The sequence below is a fragment of the Musa acuminata genome, chromosome BXJ1-6 (genome assembly GCF_036884655.1).
Source record: "Musa acuminata AAA Group cultivar baxijiao chromosome BXJ1-6, Cavendish_Baxijiao_AAA, whole genome shotgun sequence".
Taxonomy (NCBI): Eukaryota; Viridiplantae; Streptophyta; class Magnoliopsida; order Zingiberales; family Musaceae; genus Musa; species Musa acuminata.
Window position 1 is genome coordinate 3,975,990 of NC_088332.1, and position 25,066 is coordinate 4,001,055.

At 35.0% G+C, this 25,066-nt stretch overlaps 1 protein-coding gene across 11 annotated transcripts in view; it reads left to right on the top strand.

The window, feature by feature from the left end:
- LOC103986806 (protein SWEETIE) overlaps positions 1-25,066 on the top strand; it is an 82,781-nt gene that overhangs the window by 31,402 nt on the left and 26,313 nt on the right. For all 11 annotated transcript variants that reach the window (XM_065186112.1, XM_065186109.1, XM_018827852.2 and 8 more), the window contains 16 exons: positions 3,676-3,808; positions 3,894-4,000; positions 6,311-6,424; positions 6,513-6,680; positions 6,823-6,909; positions 7,114-7,207; positions 10,764-10,832; positions 10,924-11,046; positions 11,141-11,209; positions 11,298-11,402; positions 13,397-13,485; positions 18,551-18,707; positions 23,967-24,116; positions 24,334-24,383; positions 24,508-24,607; positions 24,693-24,749. In XM_065186112.1, the coding sequence (XP_065042184.1) occupies positions 3,676-3,808; positions 3,894-4,000; positions 6,311-6,424; positions 6,513-6,680; positions 6,823-6,909; positions 7,114-7,207; positions 10,764-10,832; positions 10,924-11,046; positions 11,141-11,209; positions 11,298-11,402; positions 13,397-13,485; positions 18,551-18,707; positions 23,967-24,116; positions 24,334-24,383; positions 24,508-24,607; positions 24,693-24,749 (1,672 nt within the window). The remainder of the gene's footprint in view (positions 1-3,675; positions 3,809-3,893; positions 4,001-6,310; positions 6,425-6,512; positions 6,681-6,822; positions 6,910-7,113; positions 7,208-10,763; positions 10,833-10,923; positions 11,047-11,140; positions 11,210-11,297; positions 11,403-13,396; positions 13,486-18,550; positions 18,708-23,966; positions 24,117-24,333; positions 24,384-24,507; positions 24,608-24,692; positions 24,750-25,066) is intronic.

Genomic DNA, 25,066 nt, shown 5'->3' on the forward strand with positions numbered 1-25,066 from the left:
CCTTCCTAATTGGTGATTCTAGCCTTAGAGCTTCAATTGGAGGAACTAAAATGTTTAAACTTATCATTTGGTGGAAGATCAAGCCTATATGTCTGATACGTAATCTAATATTGTTTGTATCTTCGTAGATGATTCAACATTGTTGAAAAAAAAGAACATGCTGCAAAGTTGCTACTCAACATAATAAAAAGATAAATTCGCTATCTAAATGTTATTTTGACTATATTCTTATTGAAATCTAATTTAAATTGTATTAAATTTTAGTTAAAGGGATTAAAATAGGATTTTCTTTATTTTCTAAACATTTTCAGGCATTTTTGATGGTTTTTTGGGTTTGTTGGTACATATCGATGTACTAACAAATGGTACGCCGGTGCTGATTGTTACGTAGAGGTCCAACCATTGATCGACACCACTAGTCAAATCGAGATGTCATTCCTTATGTGGACCATCTTGTTTGGGTAGACCAGTGGACCACCCTATTTTGAGAGATATCGACCGGTACAGGTGATGTATCAACTGATATGGTTGAATCTTATGCTGTATTGGTTGGTACAGGTCGGTATCGATTGGAATTTGGTCAATACCAAGCCAAATTGGGTCAAATTTGACCCCAATAGTCAGTATCAACTTGAATTTAATCATGTTGTGCTAAATCAATCAAGTTTGACGCCAATGGTGGGTCAAATTGCTTGGGGCCTCTTTTGGCGCTTTCAATCATTTACTTTCTCAGTCTCACTCTTTCTCACACTTGTTATTAAAGTTTCTAATCAGCCATTAGTGGTAATCAAGTTCCTTTGACGAACAAACATGCAGCAAAGTTGATCCTTGAAATTTTCTGGTAAGCCCAGGAGCAAGTTTACCAAGAGGTAATCTTGTTTGGCACCAAACAATTAAAAATTGTCTTAGTTGGCCGGTACAACCAAGACTTGAAATGTCTTAGTTGAGTCAATTAAGATTAATGGTTCAAGGAGAAGTGGAGGAAAACAATAAGAAAATTTTGCTAGAAACATGAATTGTTGGTTGGTGCATAGGTGGACCATGCATATCGGTCTCTTGGCTGATTGGTGTGTATTGGTTGATGCTGGTGTACTGTGTGTTACTTCATTGGTCCTTATGCCTAATTAATATGTTTGAATCAAGAATATGCTAAATGAATGGAAATTAAAAAAAAATATATTTGAATCATTTTTAACGTGATAAGTTGCAATATAAGAAATTGCATAAATATCCAAGCAATTCGATAAAATGCTAAACAGCAAATTGAAAATGAAAAAAATCCTATTCAATGTTTTTACACCTAATTTCTTGGTATATATGAATCAAGAATATCCAAGCCTAAATAAATAGAAGTCATAGGTTATAAGGATAAAAAATTGAAATTCTTATCCTTTTAGATCCATTGAGGAAAAACTTTATCATGTCCTCCATAAAAGAAAGTTGCTTTTGTTGATCTTGGATCATGTATAAAGAAAAGAGTTGAGATGTTGGATTAGGTGTTGAAACTCTAAGATTTGAGTAGAGAAAACTATTGAGATAATATTGATATATACCCATTTCTACCACCAAACTCAATGGCATGACTTACAATCGGTGGATCGGGATCCTCGATTTATTGAAGCTGTATGTTGATATGATTTGTTTGTTGGACCCAATCTTGGAATTGGTCCCATGATATATTATATTGGTAAATTATGTGCCATTAATGTATCAACGTACTAAGAGTCATTGTCTCAACATTATTATTAACATATGTCCTAGAATGAAAGAGGTATGTGGCGCTATGGAGGTTGGACCGTAAGAATGATCAATCTCTGAAAATACGAATCAACACCATACATTTGTTGGTTATAAGTTCTTCCATCATATGAAGGCTATGAATATGATGAGCTCCTATCAATGTCGATGCCATAAAGGTTTTTTCACATCTACTCAAAGTTGTCAATTGTCTTTCCCTTTCCTTTATCCTTCTAGATATACAAGGTGCGTGGATCATTGAGCTTTGTGATCTCAAATTTTGGTGGCATGGATAAACTATGCTTTATCCTTTAATTAGCCTTTATCATGTTAAATGCAAGAATAAACCCTTTTTCCACCAATAATTTCATATTCAAACAACAATAATCATATATGATTAACTGTATATTAAACCTAATTAGTACCTAATTGGTCTAAATGTAAGAAAATAATTCTAATTTTTTTATTAATTATGATTAATTATTCTTCTTAATCATGCAATAATAAGCTTCTAATTTGTTGTAATATGTGGTAGAATGAGTCATGAATTCATGTAAGAAGTCAAAACATGATACAATATGCTTAATTTCCTTAATTACCACTCATTAGACTTTAATTATGCTCAATCTATGTAACCATGAAAGGTATCAGGCAAATACTTTGATAATTTAACATATGGTTCGCCTTACCAGTTCATACCAATGTACCGATCATTTATCGGTATGGTATGTACCAAATTGTATCGACATACTGACAAATGATATAGTGGAGTATATCAACAAACTTGTATGTATCACCCATACCGGTTCTTTATCGGTCCAATATGCGGTACTCTTTGGTATGGCGAACCTTGGATTTTATCGCAAGGTCCTGTGGTTGACTGCTGCCTTCACCACTTACCCTTTACTAAAAAAAAAAATAATCTACCTAACCATGCATTAAGGAGCCTCTAATTGTCCATTAATCATGGTAGAGTAAGTCAATGCATGATCCATCTAAGCTAATTTTTCTTGCCTCTAATTATATCTTAATTAATCATTAGTCCCTAATCAATAAATATTTACTTATATTTTTTTAGGAAAATTATATGAAATTATAAAAAAAGATGGTGAATATCTTTAATTGAAGACAAATTCCATAGGATCTCAAGATTGAATCCATCTTTCATCCAAATCAACCTTCACTAATCACAAGCAGTGAGATTAAATACGTTTAAGCCTCTAATATAGGAAAAAGAGTTAGAATAAGACTGAGTGAAAGAGGGGGAAAGGGAGGGGCTTTTATAAGCCCAAAAGGACTCCCAATGGTCAAATTGGCTGTTGGGGACTCAAATTATTGTTGCCTATTGAAATTCAATTGTTTTCGATCAGGTACAAGCGAAATCCGACTATTACCGATCGGTATGCCTCACAAATCAAGTGTATCGGTCGAAACTTGCTCATTGGGTTTTTGGCCAGCCTTCGGACACTTGCGTACTACTTGTTTCGTACTGTTTCTGCATGGCAGTTCATGTCTGGAGATAACAAAAAGAGATTTGATTGCTTTTAATTTATCTAGGGGTAATGCCACAGATGACATAGAACTCAATGGAGAGAAAGATCTTAGTTTACCTCAAATGGTTGGGGGTCATATGACTTGTTATGATTGTCATAACATATTGCTCAAAATTAGAGGTCTTTTCCTTCGGCACCCATGGGCCACTGTCAAATTCCTAGATTCATGTTTGTTTGGTACCTTTTAAAATTATGACTATTTTTTTTCTTCTTGTTTCGATTTGAGAAGTGTAGTATCATTTTTATTAAATTTGTTTTCAGCATTTGTTTATTCTTTTTTGTAACATTTATAGTTTGGTATTTGAAACTAAATCTTCAGTATTAAACATGAGTAGCTCAACTGTCTACATTTTGACCAATAAGAATTGCAATATGCTATGCCTAGGCTGCCCCAATCTGTCTTTGAAGTTTCCAAAAAGATGCTTTCTTCATTCAGTCGTAATCCTGTTGCTGCTATTGTGGAGAAAGAAGCTGGCTGGTTACTTTTGGCTTCTCTTGTAGCAAATATGCCAAAAGAGGTATGTGTGATGCTTTTAGAAAGTTGACTTCTGAGTTTGACAGACGTTTTGCTTGTGCTACCTTCAGCTTTATCATGATATACAGGAACTGGAAGACCAAGTTTTTGACGTTCTTCTACTTTGGGCCGGTCCTTTTGCTGGAAATCCTGAATCCTACTTTAGGCAGGCACAAGATTTGGCAGCAGAACTATAGTAAGACTGAATTAACATTCTGATGGTTCTTCTATTTTCATCCTTGCAATATTACTGTGTCCATTTTGGAGTAATTTTGCTTCTGTCCTTATTTTGAAACTAGAATTTGGAAACTCTGCAAAATATGATGATTGAAAATGGTTTAGATAGACATCGAACATTAAATGCTGACACAGCTCAATCCTTATTTGCTATTTGTCTAGCTAAAATTTATATCTGTAATAGTTTAAGTATCTGATGAAAGTATATTTAGATTTTTTAAAGACTTGTAAGATAATCAGCCTCATTTGTGCTAGACTAGTTTATCTTGTTATTTTTGTACAGCTTAGTCACCATTGGTCTTAAGTGCTAATTGACTCAATACAGCCGGTCTCATTGGGACATGATTAGCCCCAAATGCTGACCAGTACGATCGAAATCTGATCATTACCGATCAGTATCAGAACTGTTTCATACCATTTTGGATTGTATGTCAAATTGTGTAAAAGGTTGAAGATTTAAAACCTCATTTGATAAATTTTTAAACTTGAAATATTGGAATAGTATCATATCCACTTACTAAAGGTTGAGGATTCAAGAAATTTTTACATTTAAGACATTGGTCTAGTAGTGATATGCTAGTCCACTTACCAAAGATTGTAAGCTAAAGAACTCGTTTGTCAAATTATATATCTTAAACATTGGTTTGGTGACAATGTCCCAAAATATACTTTTCAAAGGTTAAGTGTATGACCTGATAAATATTCACACCTAAGACATTGATCCGGTAGAGGTATACCAAGCCTACTTGCCCGAGGTTGAGGGTTTGAAGCCACAATCTATATGTTTTTGAAGATGCCAGATAGTTTAGTCATAAGGACTTTGTCTGATCATCACCTAGAATCAAATCCTTCACCACTTACTGCACAAAAAAAAAAGACCAACAAACTCCTTCGTCTGTGCCTTCTGTCACACTGTTAGATGGTTGACTTACATGCTGTAATTACTATATGATTTGTCAAAATTTTGACACAGATATTTCATGGGGGCTTCAAGAAGGACAAAGAGGAAAAATGAAGAAAACTAGAAATGAGAGAATCCAAAGGAAAGAAAGAAATCTATGATTATATTCCCGTACCTCATTATCTTCTTTGGTCACTGAAAAGAGGTCTACATCGTCAATCATGGATTGAAGAAAGGTCTTCAATTTCGAATAATACCGCCCGGTACGGGCGGTACATATCGATCCGTTAGCAGATCGGTACACGGACCGCCCGTTACCGGGCGATACATATCGGTCCGCCAGCATATCAGTACATGGACCGCCCGTTACCGGGCGGTATATATATATATATATATATATATATATATAATAATAATAATAATAATAATAAATAATAATAATAATAATAATAATAATAATAATAAAAGACGACGTCGCCTTTCCCTTCTCCCACGTCGGGCGACGTCGTCGAGGCCTTTTATAAAAAAATTTATATATAAAAAAATCTTTTATATAAAAATATATATAAGATATGTTTTACTTATATATATATATAAATATATATATATATATATATATATATATATATATATCGATGATGTTGCCGAGGCGACGTCGCCCCGCTTGGGGAGAAGAGAGAGGCGATGTCGCCGAATTTTTATTTTATTATATATATACCGAATTGTCACGGACAAACTTCTAAACAGGATGTTTGATGTAATGCTTATGTATGTCCGTGTCTTTTGGTATGTTCATACTTTGACTAGCATGTAGAGGGACAGCCGAAGGCTTAATAGTTCAATTTTAGTTCGGTCTGTAATGGACCATTTTACCCTTTGTTGTGCAACTGTTCACAGCTTGTAGAGTCTGTTTGTAATTTGCATTGTCTATAAAGTGTTTTTCGGAGATGTTTGCTTGTGGATCCCGAGTGAGGCGTTTTCTCTGTCATGTTCTCTCTTTTGTGGGTCATAAGGGATCACGGGAGGCTTCGGGAGGTTGATCTTTGCGGACGGACACGCAAGGGTGCCGCACGACTTAGGCAAAACCAGCTAAGTCCGTGACAGAACGGTGTACCGCTCGGTATACAGTACTATACCATACCGAGCGAATGTCGAAACTCCGGTGTGGTACGATATTTCAATCCTTGGTTTGAAGCATCACTTTTGCATTGAGTTGAGCCCTACAATGGGCTAAATTATCTGTGATGTGCTTGTATATGGAAAATGGTGCATGTATATTATTTCATATGGATTCTCAACTAATTTGCAAGAACATCTATCTTTTGGTATATTATTAGTTTTTACATTTCAACTTCTCTATTCTTCTAGTGTCTTGTCGGCTGCAGTTGAGGCACTAACTGCCTTTATAAGAAGCTTTGTTTGTCCGACAGTAGCAGCTATTAATGGAGTTCTTCTTCAACCCGTATTGGCATACCTCAGCGGGTAGATTCATCTTTCTCTCCTTTTTTTGTTGGTACTGCTCTTCTTCTCGGCTTGCTTGTTCTAAATTCTGTATGTTAAAATTTTGCAGAGCTTTGTTCTATATTTCATTCTTTTCCTCAAAGCAATTACCAAATATGAAGTCTGCTTTAGCCCTCTTCACTGCCAGAACATTGATGGCTTATCAGTCTATTCCAAATCCTATGGCATATGAAACTGATCATCAGCAAATCATCGAAATATGCACTTCTCCATTCAGGTAAGTTAAAGTGAGTTGCTATTTTGTATCGTGGAAGTTGTTTTGTTGAGTGTTTTGAGCAATCTTTGTACTGATATTGATATGCATTTCATTACTTGTTAAACTGGCTTTGTTAAATTTTTGCTGTGACTTGCATAAAAAGTGATCCATCGGGATATGAAGAAAGCTCGAGCTTGAGAACCTTGTTAGATAAGAAGGATGCTTGCTTAGGCCCTTGGGTACCTGGGAGGTACTTCTTTCATTTTACTGCATGCACTCTTTATCGGCATACTGTAATATTCTTGATATGACTGACATTTTATATAATTCTTGTCACACTGCTTAAGATTTGCTTAATCTTATTTATATATCTTGCCAAACCCTGTTTAGATACAGTTTTTTTTGTTATTCACCTGAAGCAAATTTAATAACCTTATTTATTGTTAATGCTCAGTGATTGGTATGAAGATGAGCTTCGAGCTTTTGATGGTGGCAAAGATGGACTAATGCCATGTGTATGGGATGACGACATTTGCATCTTTCCTCGGGTAATACCCTCACATGTTGGTTCATTGCTAATTAGTCTGTGTTTAATCTTTTCTGTAGAATTACATTTCTTTTATTGTTGAACTATCTGTAACACATTTGCATCTTTCCTCGGGTAATAGCCTCACATGTTGGTTCATTGCTAATCAGTCTGTGTTTAATCTTTTCTGTAGAATTATGTTGCTTTTATTGTTGAACTATATGTAACTATTTGTGAGGCTTAATAAACGACTGAATTGGCTTTTTAATGCCATCATTTTTTTTGCATGCTTTTCTAATCACTTGTTATGAAGATATTATGTATGGTGGAATAACGTCAAACCTTTTTGGTATGGTCAGAGCCTAATATGTCAGCCTTTCAATCCCTAATTTCTTCAGATTCAAGGCATGTACAACCACTTGTATGGTATGGTGGATGGGTTCAAGGTTTCCAATGCTGTCCCATATGGTTCACTGTATTTACTGGTCCGACAACATACCAGGCGTTACACCTGTTAGAAGCTTGTACAGCCTAGTACAAGTTTGTAATATTTTATAAATATTTATCAGTCCTTTTAAGCTTTTCTCCGAAACTCGGTATGCATCAATGTACTGACATAATACATCTGTACAACTTGGTCCTGTACTGACCTGGTCATGATTGGTATGGGTCTGACACCTGAATTTGAAAACCTTGGTCGAACTCATCACTTCACCCTTTCATAGCCATGTGGACAATTAGATGCAGAAACCAGTGCTGGATGTAAGTCAGATTTGACCAGAATTGACTCTATCAAAGGTCGAATTCAGCAGATGCATGACTGGCAAGAATAAAGTGGTCAGCAGTCCACAGGAATAGAGGATGAAGGAGAAGAAGCAACAGAGGATGGGAAAGAACATGAGAGAGGGTAAGGGATGAGAGAGGGTAAGAACATGACAGAAGCAACAAAGATTGGCCAAACTAAAGACATTTCTGAAACTACAGTTTTCTAGCCCATTTTTTGTTGCCCTCTCACCTATCATGTGCTCATTTGTAATAAAAATTGGTCCAGAAGGGACCACCTGAATAACTTGGCCTTTGCTTTGAGATTATATTGTTGTTACTAGGGACTGGTCAATGGTCATGTGCATACCTGTATTTTAAATTTGGATGCCTACATATTCTACTTAAACAACGCACACATTGATCACTAATATCCATGTTGCACCTGATGTTCAGTGCCTAGGTCCAAGCAAATATAGCCTGTACGCAACATGAGGTGGGTGCAGCATAAAGTAATGACTCACATTATCAAACTGATCTTTTATGTGTGTCACTGCCACAAAGTAAAACTATCGTAGGTTTTCTCACCTGGCATGTAGTAGTCATTATTTCATCAACCTTGTGATTTTTCTTGTTGAACTTTCAGCATTGTGTTTCAGAAGCAAAATATGAAATTTGAGATGGAATGATACTAGAGATAAAGCTGGGGAATTAAACATCTATGCTAAAGAAACACAAAAGAAATCCTTAATTGTATTCATTTGAAGAATGTTATTTGACAAGTCTTCTTTGGAAGATTATCATGATGTTGTTTATGTCAGCTACAAAGCTACATTTGCAATGATCTTGTATTTTTATTGACAGACCTGTGTAATATTAATATGCACATGTACCATGTGTAAATATGGATTTGTATCGATTCATATAGGTACGACTGAATGGTTCTGACCGGACCCATTTTAAGATCAATACAAAACCTGAATTTTGACTACTAAATAAATAAAAAATAGTTGATTTTTTATTCTAAATTTAGATCTAATAATGAATCAAAATATGTTCTTACCATGTATTGCAAACCATATATGAAGAGAACATGTATAAAATTATAGAAGTTCCAAAATTGACTCAATTGACTCATAATACATGTATCAGAAACATCCGATTGAAAATTTGATGTCATATCGTAGGCCTACTAGGCTACCGCCACTAAAATGATCATTGTCTTCTGATGGGAGGTGGTTTTAGGTCCTCAGTATGATTCTGACAAATTGTGTTACCAGGATCCAATGTAGGATTCTTGTTGAGTGTGCTTTAAGGCTCTTGGTAAACATTTTAATAGTGACATACATCAATAATTAATTGTTGACGACTTATAAAGAACTTCAACTTAATCAACTAATTATTGTACCTCAATAATTGCGTCAATTGTACTCTGGACATTTGTTTTGCATTCTTGTGATGACATTGTGTAGAGCCATTAAGAGATCTGTGCATGTATAACTTATAGCCTATATATCCACATGTAGGTTAAATCTGCAGGATGAGATCTATGCAAATTTAGGTCAGATTTTGTGTGTCTAGCTTAGAGCTACATGGATCTATACTGTAGCTGTGCAGATCTAGGCTGGATCTGCATCGATCATGGCTGGAACCAAACTGATCTCAGGCAAATTCAAGTGGATCTTGGTTGGACCCAGACAAGTCTTGGTTGGAACCATGAGGACCCAGCTTAGAATGAGTTAGATATTATGCTAGATTGTGTAGATCTGGTCTTGTTTCAACCAGATATTCAGAGAAGGAAATACAGAGATTTAGAGCTAAAGTTACAATCTAAGTATAAAACCATATCCTTGAGATGGGAAATTTTAAGAATAAAGCTCCATTCAACAAAAACTAGCCAAAGGATTTCATTTTGAGCTTCAGATTTACCTTGAATTGGGGAAAATTAATGTTGCTTTCTTGGGTTTGAATCTTGATTTACTAAGATTTGTGGGAGATAGAGGTTCAAATGTGAGATTGAGATAATTTTGAAGGAGATCGGAGGATAAAGGGAACTTAAGGTGGAAAGAGTACCATCTGACACACATGGTTCAGTTGGCCTAATGGGTTGTACTGCCTTTATCCAACCAGATTCAGTGAAATCATGTTGTTCACAGACTGATTAGCCATAGGACAAGTAGTTTCCAGTTCGTACAGACCAGTGTTAAATGTTATTTGAATCCATGGTTCCATATATAGTTGAAATTTTAGTTATTCAATTAGATTATTAGCCATCAGACAGGTAGATACCAGTCAGTACAGGCCGGTATAAAATGTTATTTGAATCCATCGTTCCATATATAGTTGAAATTTTAGTTATTCAATTAGATTAACTATTAATATTTATTCTTATTACCTAATTCTAATCTAAGTTATGAACTTGAACCCAACCCTGCAACTAAGAAGCTACGGAACAGCTAAATTTAGTTTTGGGCATATATTGTTTCAAGATGTTCTTGATCTTCTTGGTACATTCTCAAGTAAGCCGTGACTTACACTGAACCTTTGAACAGAAATACAAGTAGATAAAAGGAAAATGCATTGGTTACAAATAATGACTTCTCTACCAAAAGTTTTATCCTTCTTTGTTCCCTGCTCATGGCACTTGCTACATAAATGAAATTCCTATGTAGACCTTTCACTTATTGCTTTCTCTCAATGATGCAGATTCATTTTATGCATATATGGAAGTCTTTTTATTCTTTACCTTTGTATTATGTTGAAATGTCTCTATTTGATTTGGCTAATTAATTGTGATTTGTGATGTTTTATTTTAGTCTGAGTCGATCAGCAAAATGTTGGTTAATCAAATGCTATTGTGCTTTGGGACCATGTTCGCTACGCAGGTACGCAATTACAATGGTCATATTTCATGGATATGATATTTTGTAATATTAATATTTAATATTTGTTTTTCTTATTGTTCCTCACCTCAAGGATAATGGTGGGAAATTAATGCTTCTTAACAAAGTTGATCAATGTATAAAGAACAGCAAGAAGCAACCATGGCATGTGGCCAGTGTAACAAATGCATGCGTAGGCATGCTAGCAGGGTTAAAGGTGTCAATTAACATCTTTAGATTTTCATAGACTAATATATTAAAAGGATTGCATTGTTTCTGATGCCCATGTGATAGATTATCCTTGTGTGCAGTCCCTGCTTGCTTTACGAAACCAGACATTGACAGTTGAGGTTTTAAGCACCATTCAGTCCATCTTCCAGGTGCAAATCATTGTAATTTTCTGTAATATCTCCTGGAGACGGCTAGTTTGGTTCTTTGTTTGATATATTCATACCTGTAAATCTACAGGGTATTCTTGCAGAAAGTGAAAATTTTCCAGCTCAACGAAGAGCATCATGTGAGGGTCTTGGTTTACTGGCTCGCCTTGGAAATGACATCTTTACTGCAAAGCTGGTGCGTTTGACATATAAGATGCTATTATAAGATTAAGTCATTTTGTCCAGGTAAAACCATATTATTGTATTATCAACAATTCTCGTTCTGTCCAGGTAAAGCCAGACTATTGTATAATTTTCTACAAAGGTTCAACTTTATATTACCTATATTCTTAACAGTCTCTGTCAAAGCTTTCAAGTTACTACCAAACTGGGTTTAAGTCAGTTGAATGCTTTACACTAAATATTGAAAAGCATCTTTTTTTCCAAGAAAACATTAAAATATGTTACTTTGTAAAGCGTGTTCACAGGTATCCCCCTTCTATCAGAGGATATTAAAAAACAGGAAGATTTAGAGGGCCATTTCCCTCTTCTTAAATAATTACACGTAGAGAGTAGCATAGTTGGCTAACCAATTGGCCACCCTATTGCCTTCTCTATGTACATGCTTAATAAAATAGGAATAAAGAACCTCAGCAGGGTAAAAATGACTTTAATTACATTCACCACAGCCGAAGGAGTTGCCACTTTGTGTTTCAGTATACGAATTAGTTGCTCTAAGTCAGATTCAATCTGGGTGCAGTGAACTCTTAGCAGTGGCCTTGCAACTCATAGTAGCCTGAGCCTTATAATAGAGTGTTCTTTGGTGCTTCATGAACCTGCAACTGCAAGAAGCAAAAACTGGATTACCAGCAGCATTTCTAAGCACAAAACTAAAAGCATCCTTCCCAGCCTCATTTTGAAAACTATCTTTAAGATGGTACACTTACACATGCATTGACTCTATATGTATATCCGTTATGACAAACAACTGTATACATATCTTGTGCATGTAACAATGTATTAGTTGGACAAGTATGCTTTTTGGTCAAGTCATGTTATATGGAAAACATGATCTACATCTTGTAAAGATGCATTTATATCAAATGAAATGTTGTGGAGTCAGTCTTTTGCATTAAATGGTTCTGCAAAAGTCAAATGTGACATTTTTATGCTTATCTGTTTACTGGTATCTGAGTGGTTAGTTTATTGAAAGTCTAGATTGAGGCAAAAGACTGTGTAGATTGAGATTTGTGAATTTTATTATCAAGTGCTGCATAATTCCCTGTTATATATGTGTCCTCAGTCTTGTGATACCGTTCCTTCTCTAGTTACATTAGGATAGGCAGCTGTTACATGGTAGAAAGATCATGTTTTTTTGATTTATTGAATTTCTTAAATAGTTATCACATGGCACTGGCAGTGATCATAAAGTTCTTAAACGTCTGGGATCATTGAACCTTTGGTCTTCTCACACACATCTGTTCAACTTTCTTGCTTTCCCAATTCCATGAATATCTTTAGATTTGTGCATCACACTATTGTAAAATTGTAGCTTTTAAATTTAACTATTATGGATCTGAATACAACATAATTGTGAGAGGATGGAGATTATTTGATAAACACAAATTGTCTAGACACTGTTCCTTTCAAGCTTTTTACAGTTCAAATAGAAGTTAATTAAAAACAAACAAAAGCAAAAAGTGCCATATCGTAGTGAACTGTTTTAAGTTGAATTGTCACAAGTTAGTAGCATGAAACTACAATGTGATTTTGATCCACCTAGTTATTAATGGTCCATTAGCTAAGTAGTGTTTTCTTACTGTCCTTAACATCTTGTACCCTTGAATCTCTTGATATCATATCATTGTTTTTTTAATGTCATAATATCTTGAATATCTAATACTCGCTGATTTGTTTGCTTCTGATGTCTCTGATATTCTTGATTATTATAGTTTCTCAACCCAGACTTTCTTTGCATTATACAGTTTTATTTACTTTGTGTGAGTTCAATTTTTAGATGAATATTTTGAAATATTTATTTTTTGTCATGTCATTAGTGGGCTGGTGATTTTGATGTGACATCTACTATTAAAATAGCTCTTTAACAAATTTAGATGGTTACTTTGTCCAAGTTCTTGTACTTTTTTCCTTCTTTATGTTCTAAATTGTATAATCACTTTTGTTGATCAGACTCGGTCTCTTCTTGGAGAGATAGTTGCAGCAACGGATCCAAGTTATATAGCATCTATTGCTCTTTCTTTGGGTTGTATTTATCGGAGGTAAGCTTTTTAAATTTCATTTCTCTTTATTTAGTTTGTAATGTAAATTCGCCCTCATATATTAAACATTATTACTAGTCTCATACTATCCATGTTTATTGGTCCCTAGCTGAACCAGTATGTACCTGTCAGTACACTGACACGGACTGGCAATTCGAGAAAATGCTGAAAAATTAAATGAATTTGGAAAAAACTTTTTTTTTGGATTTTTTGAAAAAGGAAATTCTCCTAATTTGTTGGTGTATACATTTCAATTTAATAAGAAAAAAGTAGAAAGTATATCTAAGCCATAAATCAATAGAAAATTCTAGGCTATAAGGAATTTCAATTAAAATCCTTATCTTTCCAAATCCATCGATGAAGCACTTTGTGGCATCATCCTTCATTGAAGAAGTTGCTTCCAATGATTTTGAATCACCTACAAAGAAAAGAGATATTTTGAATGAATCACCTGCAGTGAAAAGAGTTATGTTGAATTGACTTGGGTCACTTGTATTGTCCTTGCCGCTACCATGGTCATACTACACAAGTTGCCTAGTCGACATCTCATAACTTCCTTATAGGCGTGCGTTGTTGCTCCAGGAAGGCATGGACGCTAGCTGCAAGGTTTGAGTCAACATCATTACGTTGACCCTTGCCATTACCCTCTTAATGATCATAGATCGGTGCCATGGCAGCATGCTTGTACTCTGCTTCTTCTTCGGTCTATGTCTATAGAATTTTAACTTTTTCCATATAATGTTCTGCATGGATGGTTTTCCTTGTATGTAGAGGAATCTTAATGCATTTTGCAACATAGGGAAATCTACCAGCTACCATTCTAATCGAATCATAAGTCCCTATTGATTAATTAATCATTATATCTCTAGTTAAGTATTACTTAATCGTTAGTCCCTAATGAATCAAGATTTACCAATATTCTTCGTGCTAATTAAATGAAACAGAAAAGAAAAATAGAAAGATATGGAAAATACCTTTAACTGAAGACAAATTCCACCAGATCTCGAGCTTGAATCCTTTTTTTATCGAAATTAACCTTCACTAATTGACCATTAGGGAGATTAAACAAATTTAATCTGCTAAATTGAGAGATCTAGCGAGAAAGGTTGAGAAAGAGTGAGAGTGAGCTTGAGAGTGAATGAGAGTGAGTGAAAGTGGGAGTACGAGGAGATTTTATAAGCCCCAAACAGCTCCCAATGGTCAATTGGACTATTGGGAGTGACACTATGTGAGGTGTACCGACCGGCATGCCTCACATATCAACCATTTTGCGTAAAACAGGTAGGCTTGGTTTTTGTAAGCCCATGAACTGGTACATGCTGCCCATACCATATTGTTTCGGGTGAAATTTCAGTTCATGGTGGGCATATTAGTAATTTTGTGTCGATCTGTCTGCTACCTAAATGGGTCATATAGTGGTCTTATACAATTTATGGAAGGATTTAATAATGCTCTTGTTATCAGATGGTGGTGGATTATCTTTGGTAGCAATACAGAAAATTGGAAATTGATCGAATGGAATTGTTACTTGAGTTAGAGCAGTATGGATCATGACAATTGTATTATTAACTATAATAATTTCATTCAAGCTCTGCCTATTAAATGGTAGTACAAACTCTCTAATAGCAATAATGCAAAGTGGATATCAATCATGTGAAATTATTACTTCATTAAGAGCAAGGAAGCATTGAAATAGTTTTTTTTTGTGTTCTTGAATCCTTGGTATCAATCATATCAAAGCTACTTTCAGGTATTATTTTGTTTATAGAAGTTATTAACACATTGGCATCTGAGTTTAGAACATGGAGTGCAAACTTGATTGGTTCGGTATGGTATGTCCGATATTTGCTGGTTCGATCATCGATCGGTACATGGAGCCCAAATTGGGTGGTCTGATCTGGTACACTATATCTACAATGTATATTTTCTTCTTTTGACCCGCGCTAGGGCTCGGCTCATTACATGACTCCTTGTGAGGAGTTGTGTCACGCTTCTCTTGTATGCCACATGCTTTGGCATACCCTTTGCTTCGCCTCCTTCATGCCCTCCTCTTCTTCCTTCTTGTTTGTTTCCTTTTTTTCTTTTCTTCTTCCTTCTTCCTCCTCTCCTCCACCTGTACCTAATTTTCCTCTTCTTTCTTCTCCCTCTTCCTTCTTCTTACCCTCCTCTTCCTTTCCCCTACAATATTGTGGTATGTTCTAATGTACCGTGTATCGGTATACTAGAATGGATTGGACCCGTATTGGCATGGACCACCAATATGTGGGTCCAGTAGCTGCAATTGCATTTCTTGGTTTAAAAGGTTCTAGAGGTCCTTGAGAGCTTGGATTATGTCAGGTTTTTTATTGTATGGAAAAGAAAGCCTTGTCCTATGAGTTAGATTTGTCTTGTTAGGGCTTGTCTTGTTAAGACTGGAATATAAAATATTGTTATAAAGGATTGTACAATAGGTTGTAGTTGGATTGATTTCACCGAATGGATGTTTGTTTGTGCAATCTCTGCAGATACGTGCTTGACATCCTTATTGAAGCTTAACTTTGTCCAGAATCAAACCCTAGGTCCACTAGTGGCAGCTTCATGCCATAATGTACTTCCAAACCATGATGTGCCTCCAACCCTATCCACCCGTCCACCGGTTACTCTATCTTACTCGGACTTATTACTATACATGATGCTATGTCTACATTGTTACTGTTTGACATGACTTGGTTTGATGGAATAATTGGTCTACGAGCTTGCAGAGCTTGAAACATTGACCCAATATATTTAAGGCAAGTTACTTGTACACCCATTTAGCTCATGTAAATTAGTTTGTCTTTTTCCATTTCAGTGTGGGATTCAACTGAATGGTATTGCATCCATTATCTTATGTTATCGTTATTCTCTTTATCTAGTATTGGAGAATAAACTTGCAAATTTCTACCTTTTTCTCAATTAAGAATTGATATATTGAGTTTTTATTTTTAATTAAGTGTTTTTGTTTCCTATCAAATCTGGCCTTTAGAATTTTAAATCTTCCTTCAGCCTTCAACTCCATTGTTTGGACAATTTGGATCATTCCACGTTAGAGCTGATAATCCAACCTTTTTTAGCTCTTGATTATTCAGAAGCCAAAGTGACACATTTTCTATTGGAGGAAACGTAGGTTCTCAACCGTATAATAGTGTTGACCTGTTTATCAGACCCATCCAACAAGGAATGCATGGGTACATAAAGTAACTGTCATTTCAAGAATGGCATATCATCACTGGAATTGAAGATTCATGGTGCTGTTTAGCTAAAAACTTTTAGCAAAATTTTTTTATCATATAATTGAATGTAACTTAGCAGCCCTTTTCTTATAGATGATTATGAAAAAGAAAGAAATTTTCTCTTCAGTGGAGTATGAAGAATTAGGTGTGGTTTTGATAGAGGAATAAGTGAGGGAGAGACTTGTTTAAGATGGTATAGATATGTGCTAAGAAGACCTATAGATGCTTTGTTTAGAAGAGTTGAGATAATTACTATTTGTCGTATGAGAAGAGGTATAAGGAGACCACTTTGCTACAAACCATAAAAAAAAAATTTTAGATACTCTTAATTTAACCAAGGATATAACTTCCTATAGTGCTCAATGACAGTAAAAGATATATGTAGCCAACCCCAAATAATTCAAACTTTATGACTTGTTGTAATGGAGTAAAAAGAAAAAGGAACAATGTTAAGGGGACTCTACTTGTGTATAAATTTGGGAAGATCAAGTGAACGTGCAAAATAGTTGGTGAAAATAGTGAATCTGAGCAACCAATTGAAGATCAGATGGTTGATCACAGGCATAAACTGGAACATCAGAATATTTTTAGGTTCTTTTTTTTATGTACATTCCAAGGAAAAGATGAGTACAGTCATCAAGGCAATAATTGGTAGTAGATTTCTGATTATGAGTTCATGATGCATCATATGTCACCATCTGACTGTTTGAACCATTATTAGATCTATGATTAGAGATCGTCCAGATCTTGTGGACAAGATTTATGCAGCCAAGGTATCTAGTTCAGAATAGGTTTTCACCGCTGTAGATCTGGTTAACTCTGATATACACTCATGATTATCACATTACATGTTAGCTTTTTTTAGTTTGTATTTAAGTTTAAATGAATTATGAATAAATCGTCATATAATTGGTTGTGGTTGGATTGATTTTTATGAATGAAATCTGATTGACTGCTGTATTCTAGGATGTTTCTTCTTGCAATACTTCCTGCTTCATGCTTGACATAAACTTATCTGTGGTGATTTCTCCAGTCTTGTCATGCCAATTGATCTACAAATTAGCTGCTGCTGGTTTCTGATGAGGGGGCAGGCCATTGAAATGGCCATTTGCCCAATCAAGTTATCTTTTTTGGTTTTTTTATGTAAAAAAATGTTTCCAGCCACTGCTCAGTTTGGATAACTCAGTAGTGGTGAGGGAATGGTTTGCAACAAAATTCCATCACGGCTCCTTGGTGAGTCCATGTCTTTGCCACATCTCAATTTGTTATTGCAACTTGCAATGGGACGAGACTTAATAAGAGGATCTCTTGTGCTGATTTTATGTATCTGTTTGCCCTTCTACTCTACTTTCTAGATTGATTTTTCCCTTTTCATTTTTTCCTTTTCTTAGTGGCATTGGTATTGTATTTGTGAAGTGTCAATCGGGACACCAGCATGTGCTGTTTCAGCATCCAGTCAACAAAAGGTGGTGCTGATGGCATTGAAATTCTTCACTGTGACATAGTGATGATGGCATGGTAGTCCATGTTGTGTAGGGGCCATGCTGATAATGTATTGCCTTCAAATTTGGAGCCTTTATTTGGTGGACCAGAAACCTACAAGGAACTTCCTTGAAACTTGATCCATTGTGGAAATAATTTGCGAAATGATAATTGTTCCAACTAGTCTTTTTCACTTATGTACTGTAAATGCTGACATGAATTGTTTTTGTTGATGTAGGAAAGTGTTTTGTTGCTATAAATTTTTATATATAAGTAATTTTCTATTGTTGAATTTGAAGTTGATAGATGATTTCTTCGGTACATGTCTGCAGTGCAGGAGGAATAGCATTAACTACTCTGGTGACCTCAGCTGTCAGGTCAATTTCTTTGTTAGCCAAGAGTTCAAATGCTAGCCTGCAGTTGTGGGCTTTGCATTCTCTTCTTTTGATAATCGAAGCTGCTGGTTTATCATATGTCCCTCAAATTCAGGTACCTAGTTGCAAATTTGTAGTCAGTGTTTATATGATGCCTGTTATGATGGTGTGGTTTTCTGTATGTGGCACCAACTAATTCGGTTCGCTTTATTATAGAGGACTGGCTGCTAATTTCTTGCATTAAATACTTGTTTAACATTTAATAAGTATTAATTTCTTTATTTAATTATGAACATAGAGGTTCAAATGATAATTTTGTTTTCTTATGATATTTCTATATACTCTCGTGCTACGCCACATGCTACCTTGGGCAGAAACCATAAGCCTTTGTTTACGCCTTCACTAAAGTAAAATTGGCATATTGCCTATGTCAAGATCTCAAATTTTGAACCAACCAATTGGTATGGAGTGGTATTTACTGGTCCAACCGAGTATTAGTATATCAAATACTCATTTAAAAACATATAGCTCATTGTCGAAAACTTGTCATTCATCATTTTTATTTTAATTAACATTGAGGTACAAGTCAGAATACCACCCAGTATACTCTCACAGTGCACTATCACAGCTCTGCAACAGTGCAACCATTGATTATATGTTCCTGCAATGTTCAAAATTTTCCATGTTTTTGGTTTATATTTCATATAGGTAATTTGTATGGTGCATGTAGTAGCCTTGGCAACCCCAATTTGCTTGGTCTTGCAGCTAGCTTGCATTGGTTTTTACATCGTGTGTATCAACACTCTAATACATTGGTATGAACCAAATTTTGTAAGAAACATTTAAATAATACTATAATTCAATAAAATTCCCGTTTCTGGTTATATACAATCTAATTAGACAGATTTAAACTAAATTAAGACTATAAAACAATAAATGAGATTCTAAACGAAGATATGTACATCCTCGGACTCATAATGATACATCTAGGACCGGTACTGGTCTCCCTAATTGAATTTGTTGTAGTGGTCCTACCACCAAAATGAATGTCGTGAGCCATTGATTGGTGGGTTGGGGTCCTCGATATAATGAAACTATATATCAATATAGTCTGTTATTGGTTGGTGGGTCAAGGTTCTTGATATAATGAAATTGTATATCGATATAGTGTGTTTGCAAGACCCATGCATTAAAATTGATTATGATCCATGTTCAAGAGATTTGGCATAGTTTTATGCAGGTTGTCTGTCAATGGCCTAACGCAACCGTTCACCTTTTTCATTCAGGCTTGGGATTGTCACTAGTGGTGTTATATGAATGACCTGCATGTAATGCAACCCTCCACCTTCATGATTGACAGACATAATTTAAACAAATCATTTTCTATGTGAATGACCTGCATGCACTTCCATCATGCTCATTTTGGCATGTTAAGAAATTTTCATAGATTCCTTAATAAAATATATTTTTTATATGATTGCATATTCATCCTCTTTTGACCTAAGTTTGGAAGGTATCTCATGTATGACATCTGAGTTAGCTTCAATGTCTAATGAAATCATAATCATTATGAAACATGGAAAGATTTACTAAATCATAGAATACAAGTGATCGATGCTTTATACATCTGTTATCTGTTAAAATGCCATGGGATCACAGTCAAAGGAATTGGTCAAAATGTTAGTGCTGATTTTGGTTTGGACTTTGTTTGAATCATGTGTTCCTGAGGATAGGCCATAGTATTTAATGATACAGGTTTTTACATATATGTTTGCCAAGATTAGTGATTTAAAAAGCATTAGGCGCCAAAAGGTATCAAGGTCCAAAAACGCCCGAGGCACTAGGCGCTTGCCCGAGCGAAACGACGTGCTAAAATATAAAAATATATAATATAATTAATAAATATAATTATTTAAAATTTTAAATATAAATATGTTATTAAATTAAAAAAATCTAAGATACAAAATCACAATGTCACATTAACAAAAAGTTTCAAAATTCAAAACAATAAAATTTTACATCAAAGTCATTCATCATAATCAATATTATCGTCATTTTCACATATATCATCTTTATTGAATTCGTCCTCTTTCTTTTATCTTTCGACTCCGTCCTTTTTATCAAAATATGTTTCATTCTTTATGTCTTGTATATGTTTGTAATTCTCTAGCACCTGAAGCTCTTGCCACATCTCCCCATGTCAATCTATCATCTTCAAATACCAGCTCGTCTTCAGCATCTTGCAAGTTAGCACCCATGTCTCCTACCAACCACTCATTTGAATTATCAATATCTTACAGAGATTGGATCAATTCTATTTTGCAAATCATGATGAGCCTTCAAAGCTTGATTATACTTTATGTAAACAAGATCGTGCAATCGTTGATGTTCCAACCGATTTCTTCTCTTCGAGTGAATCTGTCATGTTATATAATGTAAAATATATTAATACATCTATCTAAATAAATTAATTAATTAAAATAAAAATATTTAGTGATCCTTACATGCTCAAAGACATTCCAGTTTCGTTCACAACCCGAAACACTACATGTCAAACTAAGTACTTTGATAGCAAACTGCTGTAAGTTCGGGGTGGAATTTCCAAATAAACTCCACCATTCAGTTGCAAAATGTATGTTATTATTAGCAATAACATAGTAACATAATATATATGAAATTAATTATATCAAATTATTAATACCTGAAGACGTAGTTGTCTTGGATCGAACGACCATTGGAATTCCAAAAAGACCTTCGGCATTTTTATATAAAGATAATGCACGAATAATCTATCTTGAACTTTAAGGCTGGCAACTAATCTTGCAACGCACTGATATAATCCATCCAAAACTTTTGCATCAAACCCAACAGATTTAATCTTATAAAAGAATTCAGGGTTCAAATAATATCCTGCTGTTTGTAAGGGATGATGAAGTTGACAATTCCATCTTTCGTCAATGATTGTAAAAATTTTCTCATATTTTTTTTTATTTTCATTAAAAGACCTTTTAATCGTCTTCTTTGCACTATCCATAGCCTCATAAATATATTTCATTGCAGACTTATTTTCATTATCCACCAACCAAATGACTCGAACAAGAGGGCCCATAATATTTAATATATAAACTACATGATTCCAAAAGGATGACATTAAGATGATATCGGTAGACCTCTTGCCTTTTGCTTCTTTTGCCCATTTGCTTATCACCCATTTCTTAGAGGTAAATATGTTTCTCAGATTATGTTTTTGACGATGCAAGCTCTGTAATGTCAAGAATGAAGTAGCAAATCAGGTGACACCATATATCACTAATTCTTTGTTCCCTGTAAATTTTCTCATCATATTCAAAGCCCCAATATGATTATAAAGAAATCCAACGACAAAAATTATCCTTTCTAGGGTTTTCTTGATGTATAAGATTTTTCTAATATCCTCTAACATTAAATCAATACAATATGCTGCATATGAAGTCCAATATAAGTGTTGTCTTTTTGTTTCAATCAATTTACCTGAGATACAAGATAACAAAAATGATAAGACTTAAGAGTTTAATACATTTAATTGAAGATAAAACAATTAAAAAAATTCAAAAGATGAATATTACAAGCTAATACATAGTTGCTTCCATTGTCGGTTATGATTTGAACGATATTTTGTTCTCTAATTTCTTCCACGAAGTTGTTAAATAAATCATATATTTTGTCTCCAGATTTTACAAAAGATGAAGCATCTATTGACTTTACAAACATAGTCCCTAAAGAACAATTAATCATAAAATTAATTATACTCTTTTATCTCCTGTCAATCCAAACATCTGACATAATAGAGCAACCATGTGTTGCCCATGATTCTTTATGACTCTTTAGTAAGTCATTTGTATAATTCAACTCTTTTTACAACAATGCAACTCGGATCTCATAATAATTTGGAGGTTTTAATCCCGTACCATAGTTTCCAATAACTTCAATCATATTTTTAAAACTGTCTAAACGAGTTATATTAAAGGGAGGACCAGCCTGATAGAAGAAGCGAGTAATGTGCTGAATTGTTCTTCCTCTTATTTCTTTATCACAAGCATCACTTATATTTGTTTGTCTAAATTTTGAGCCTCCTGCTTGCCCTTGTTGTTTATGAAACATATATATATCCATCGGTCCCTTTTTACCCTTCTTAGTACTCATAACTTCTTTTCCTTTTTTGTCGTTTACTTTTTTCCCACTTGGGTTAATACACATAGAATAATCTTCTTATTCATCCCTGAGATGTTCAACATTGTCTTCTGATAAATTCCCGTAAGATTCATTCTTTTGTGTCTTCTTTTCATTCGTATAACTCAGCAACTCTTCTTTTACCTCAGGTGGACATTTTTTGCAAACTGTTGCATTTTTGAAATTTCCTACTAGATATTGTTTTACACGAAAAATACAACCTATAGTAGTCTTATCGCAGAATATGTAAGTCACTGCATTAGTATCTTTCGGATCCTTCAGATAATTATACTTCCATGCAGGATATTTTTTTGATGCCATTGGAGACTCTATTGAGTTGCTCTGTATACTTGCCATTTATCCTGAAACCTAACAATAATTTCAAATAAATAAAAATTAACAGTATTAAAATCAAAATAATATATTATCAATCTAATAAATACAAATACATTACTATTACTAGTATACTGTTAACAGTATATTTTCGAAATTGGAGAAGGAAGAGGAGTGTTAGGGAAGACCGAGGGTGTTGCGACAGCAGTAAAAGTGAGCAGCAGCAGCGAGAGCGGCGACAATGGCAACGGCAGCGGGAGCGGTGATAGCGATAGCGGGAGCGAGAGCGGCGATAGCGGCAGTGGTAGCGTGAATGCGAGTAGGGTTAGGGTTGGGCAACGACAACTGATATCGGTGCTTTAGTTGGTTCGATTGAATCAACTAAAGCACTGGAGACCGAACCAGACCTAAAACGCTGGTTCGATCGCCTGGTTTAACCCAGGCGCTCGCCCGAAGCGCTTGGCGCCTGGGCTCGGGCGAGCGCCCAGGCGCCTCTTTGAAGCGTGCCGCCTAGAAGTGAAGCAAGGCGAGGCTTTGAAGCGTGCTGCCTGGAAGTGAAGCGAGGCGAGGCGGCCTAGGCGAGCGCCTATTGAAATAACTGGCCAAGATCATGTCAAGAAGAAAGCCCCTAATAACCAATTAATTTCACTCTTTTTTTTTTCAAAGGCATGCATATGGTGGGAATTGGTACTTGATGGGTGAGATTAAAAAACCTTGGTGATTTGTTGAGTAAATACATTATTATACTTGAACATGTAATATTGCATCTGACACACATTTGTACAAATGATTGGCCATAACATTACTTGCCTTCCTTGATTGTGTTATGCAGGCAACACTTTTCCTTGCAATGGAGATAATTATGGCAGAGGAGAGCGGATTGGTCGATCTTAGGCAGGAGATAGGGCGTCTAATCAATGCTATAGTTGCTGTTGTTGGTCCTGAGCTTGCTCCAAGGAGTACATTTTTTTCTCGTTGCAAGGTCATTTACCATGTTAATGGATTAAATTTTTTTTATTCAAGTTTTTCATGTTGCCAACAATACTGTGTATGATTTTTTTTTAATCCTGTGTATGATTTAGCTTACAGAGTACTTGGGCTGAGAAATTGACTAGTTTAGGTTATATAGCTCTATGCTTTTTACATTTATTCTTGCATGTATACATATTTTTGCATAGTAACATGTTTGTTTCTTTCAGTCTGTTATTGCAGAAATAAGCTCTTGCCAAGAGACATCAACTGTTCTTGAGTAAGTATTTCTTTTAATCTGAGAAGGTTTCTTTTAGTTTGATTATATTGAGGGGTTTTGTGAGTATTAAGCAGTGTTCTATTAATATCAAGTATAGCACATAATAGGCTATTAATATTTGCAGGTCTGTCAGATTCACACAGCAGCTTGTCCTTTTTGCTCCACAAGCTGCTTCTGTGTTTTCCCATGTTCAGAATCTTCTTCCAACTCTTTACTCGAGACAGGTACTTCTAATAGAAAATTAGAGAATGTCTGCAATTTTCTTGTTTCCATTTTGATTTGTAATATGCTTATGCATCTTGTCAACAGCCTATTCTTCGTCACCTTGCTGTGTCAACCCTTCGTCATCTTATTGAAAAAGATCCGGTGAGGAGCTCTTATGAATCTGTGGTCATTAGTTTGTCATAATCCATAGATTAGTCATAGTATTTATTAAATTTTCAAGTAACATATACTATGTTATGTTGTTGTATACTATGCTGTCATCAGCCAAGTCAGGATGGGATTTGTGACATCGAGATATCAAATATTGACCATTAAAGGTCTCAAGGACCTTCCAAACTGGTATGGTACCATAGAGGCATAAACTATATCAATACACCATGTTATACTAGTTGGTACCAATGGGAAAAAATATTAAAAGAACTTCATAAAGTGAAGGCACTTACCAGTTGAAATAGGTC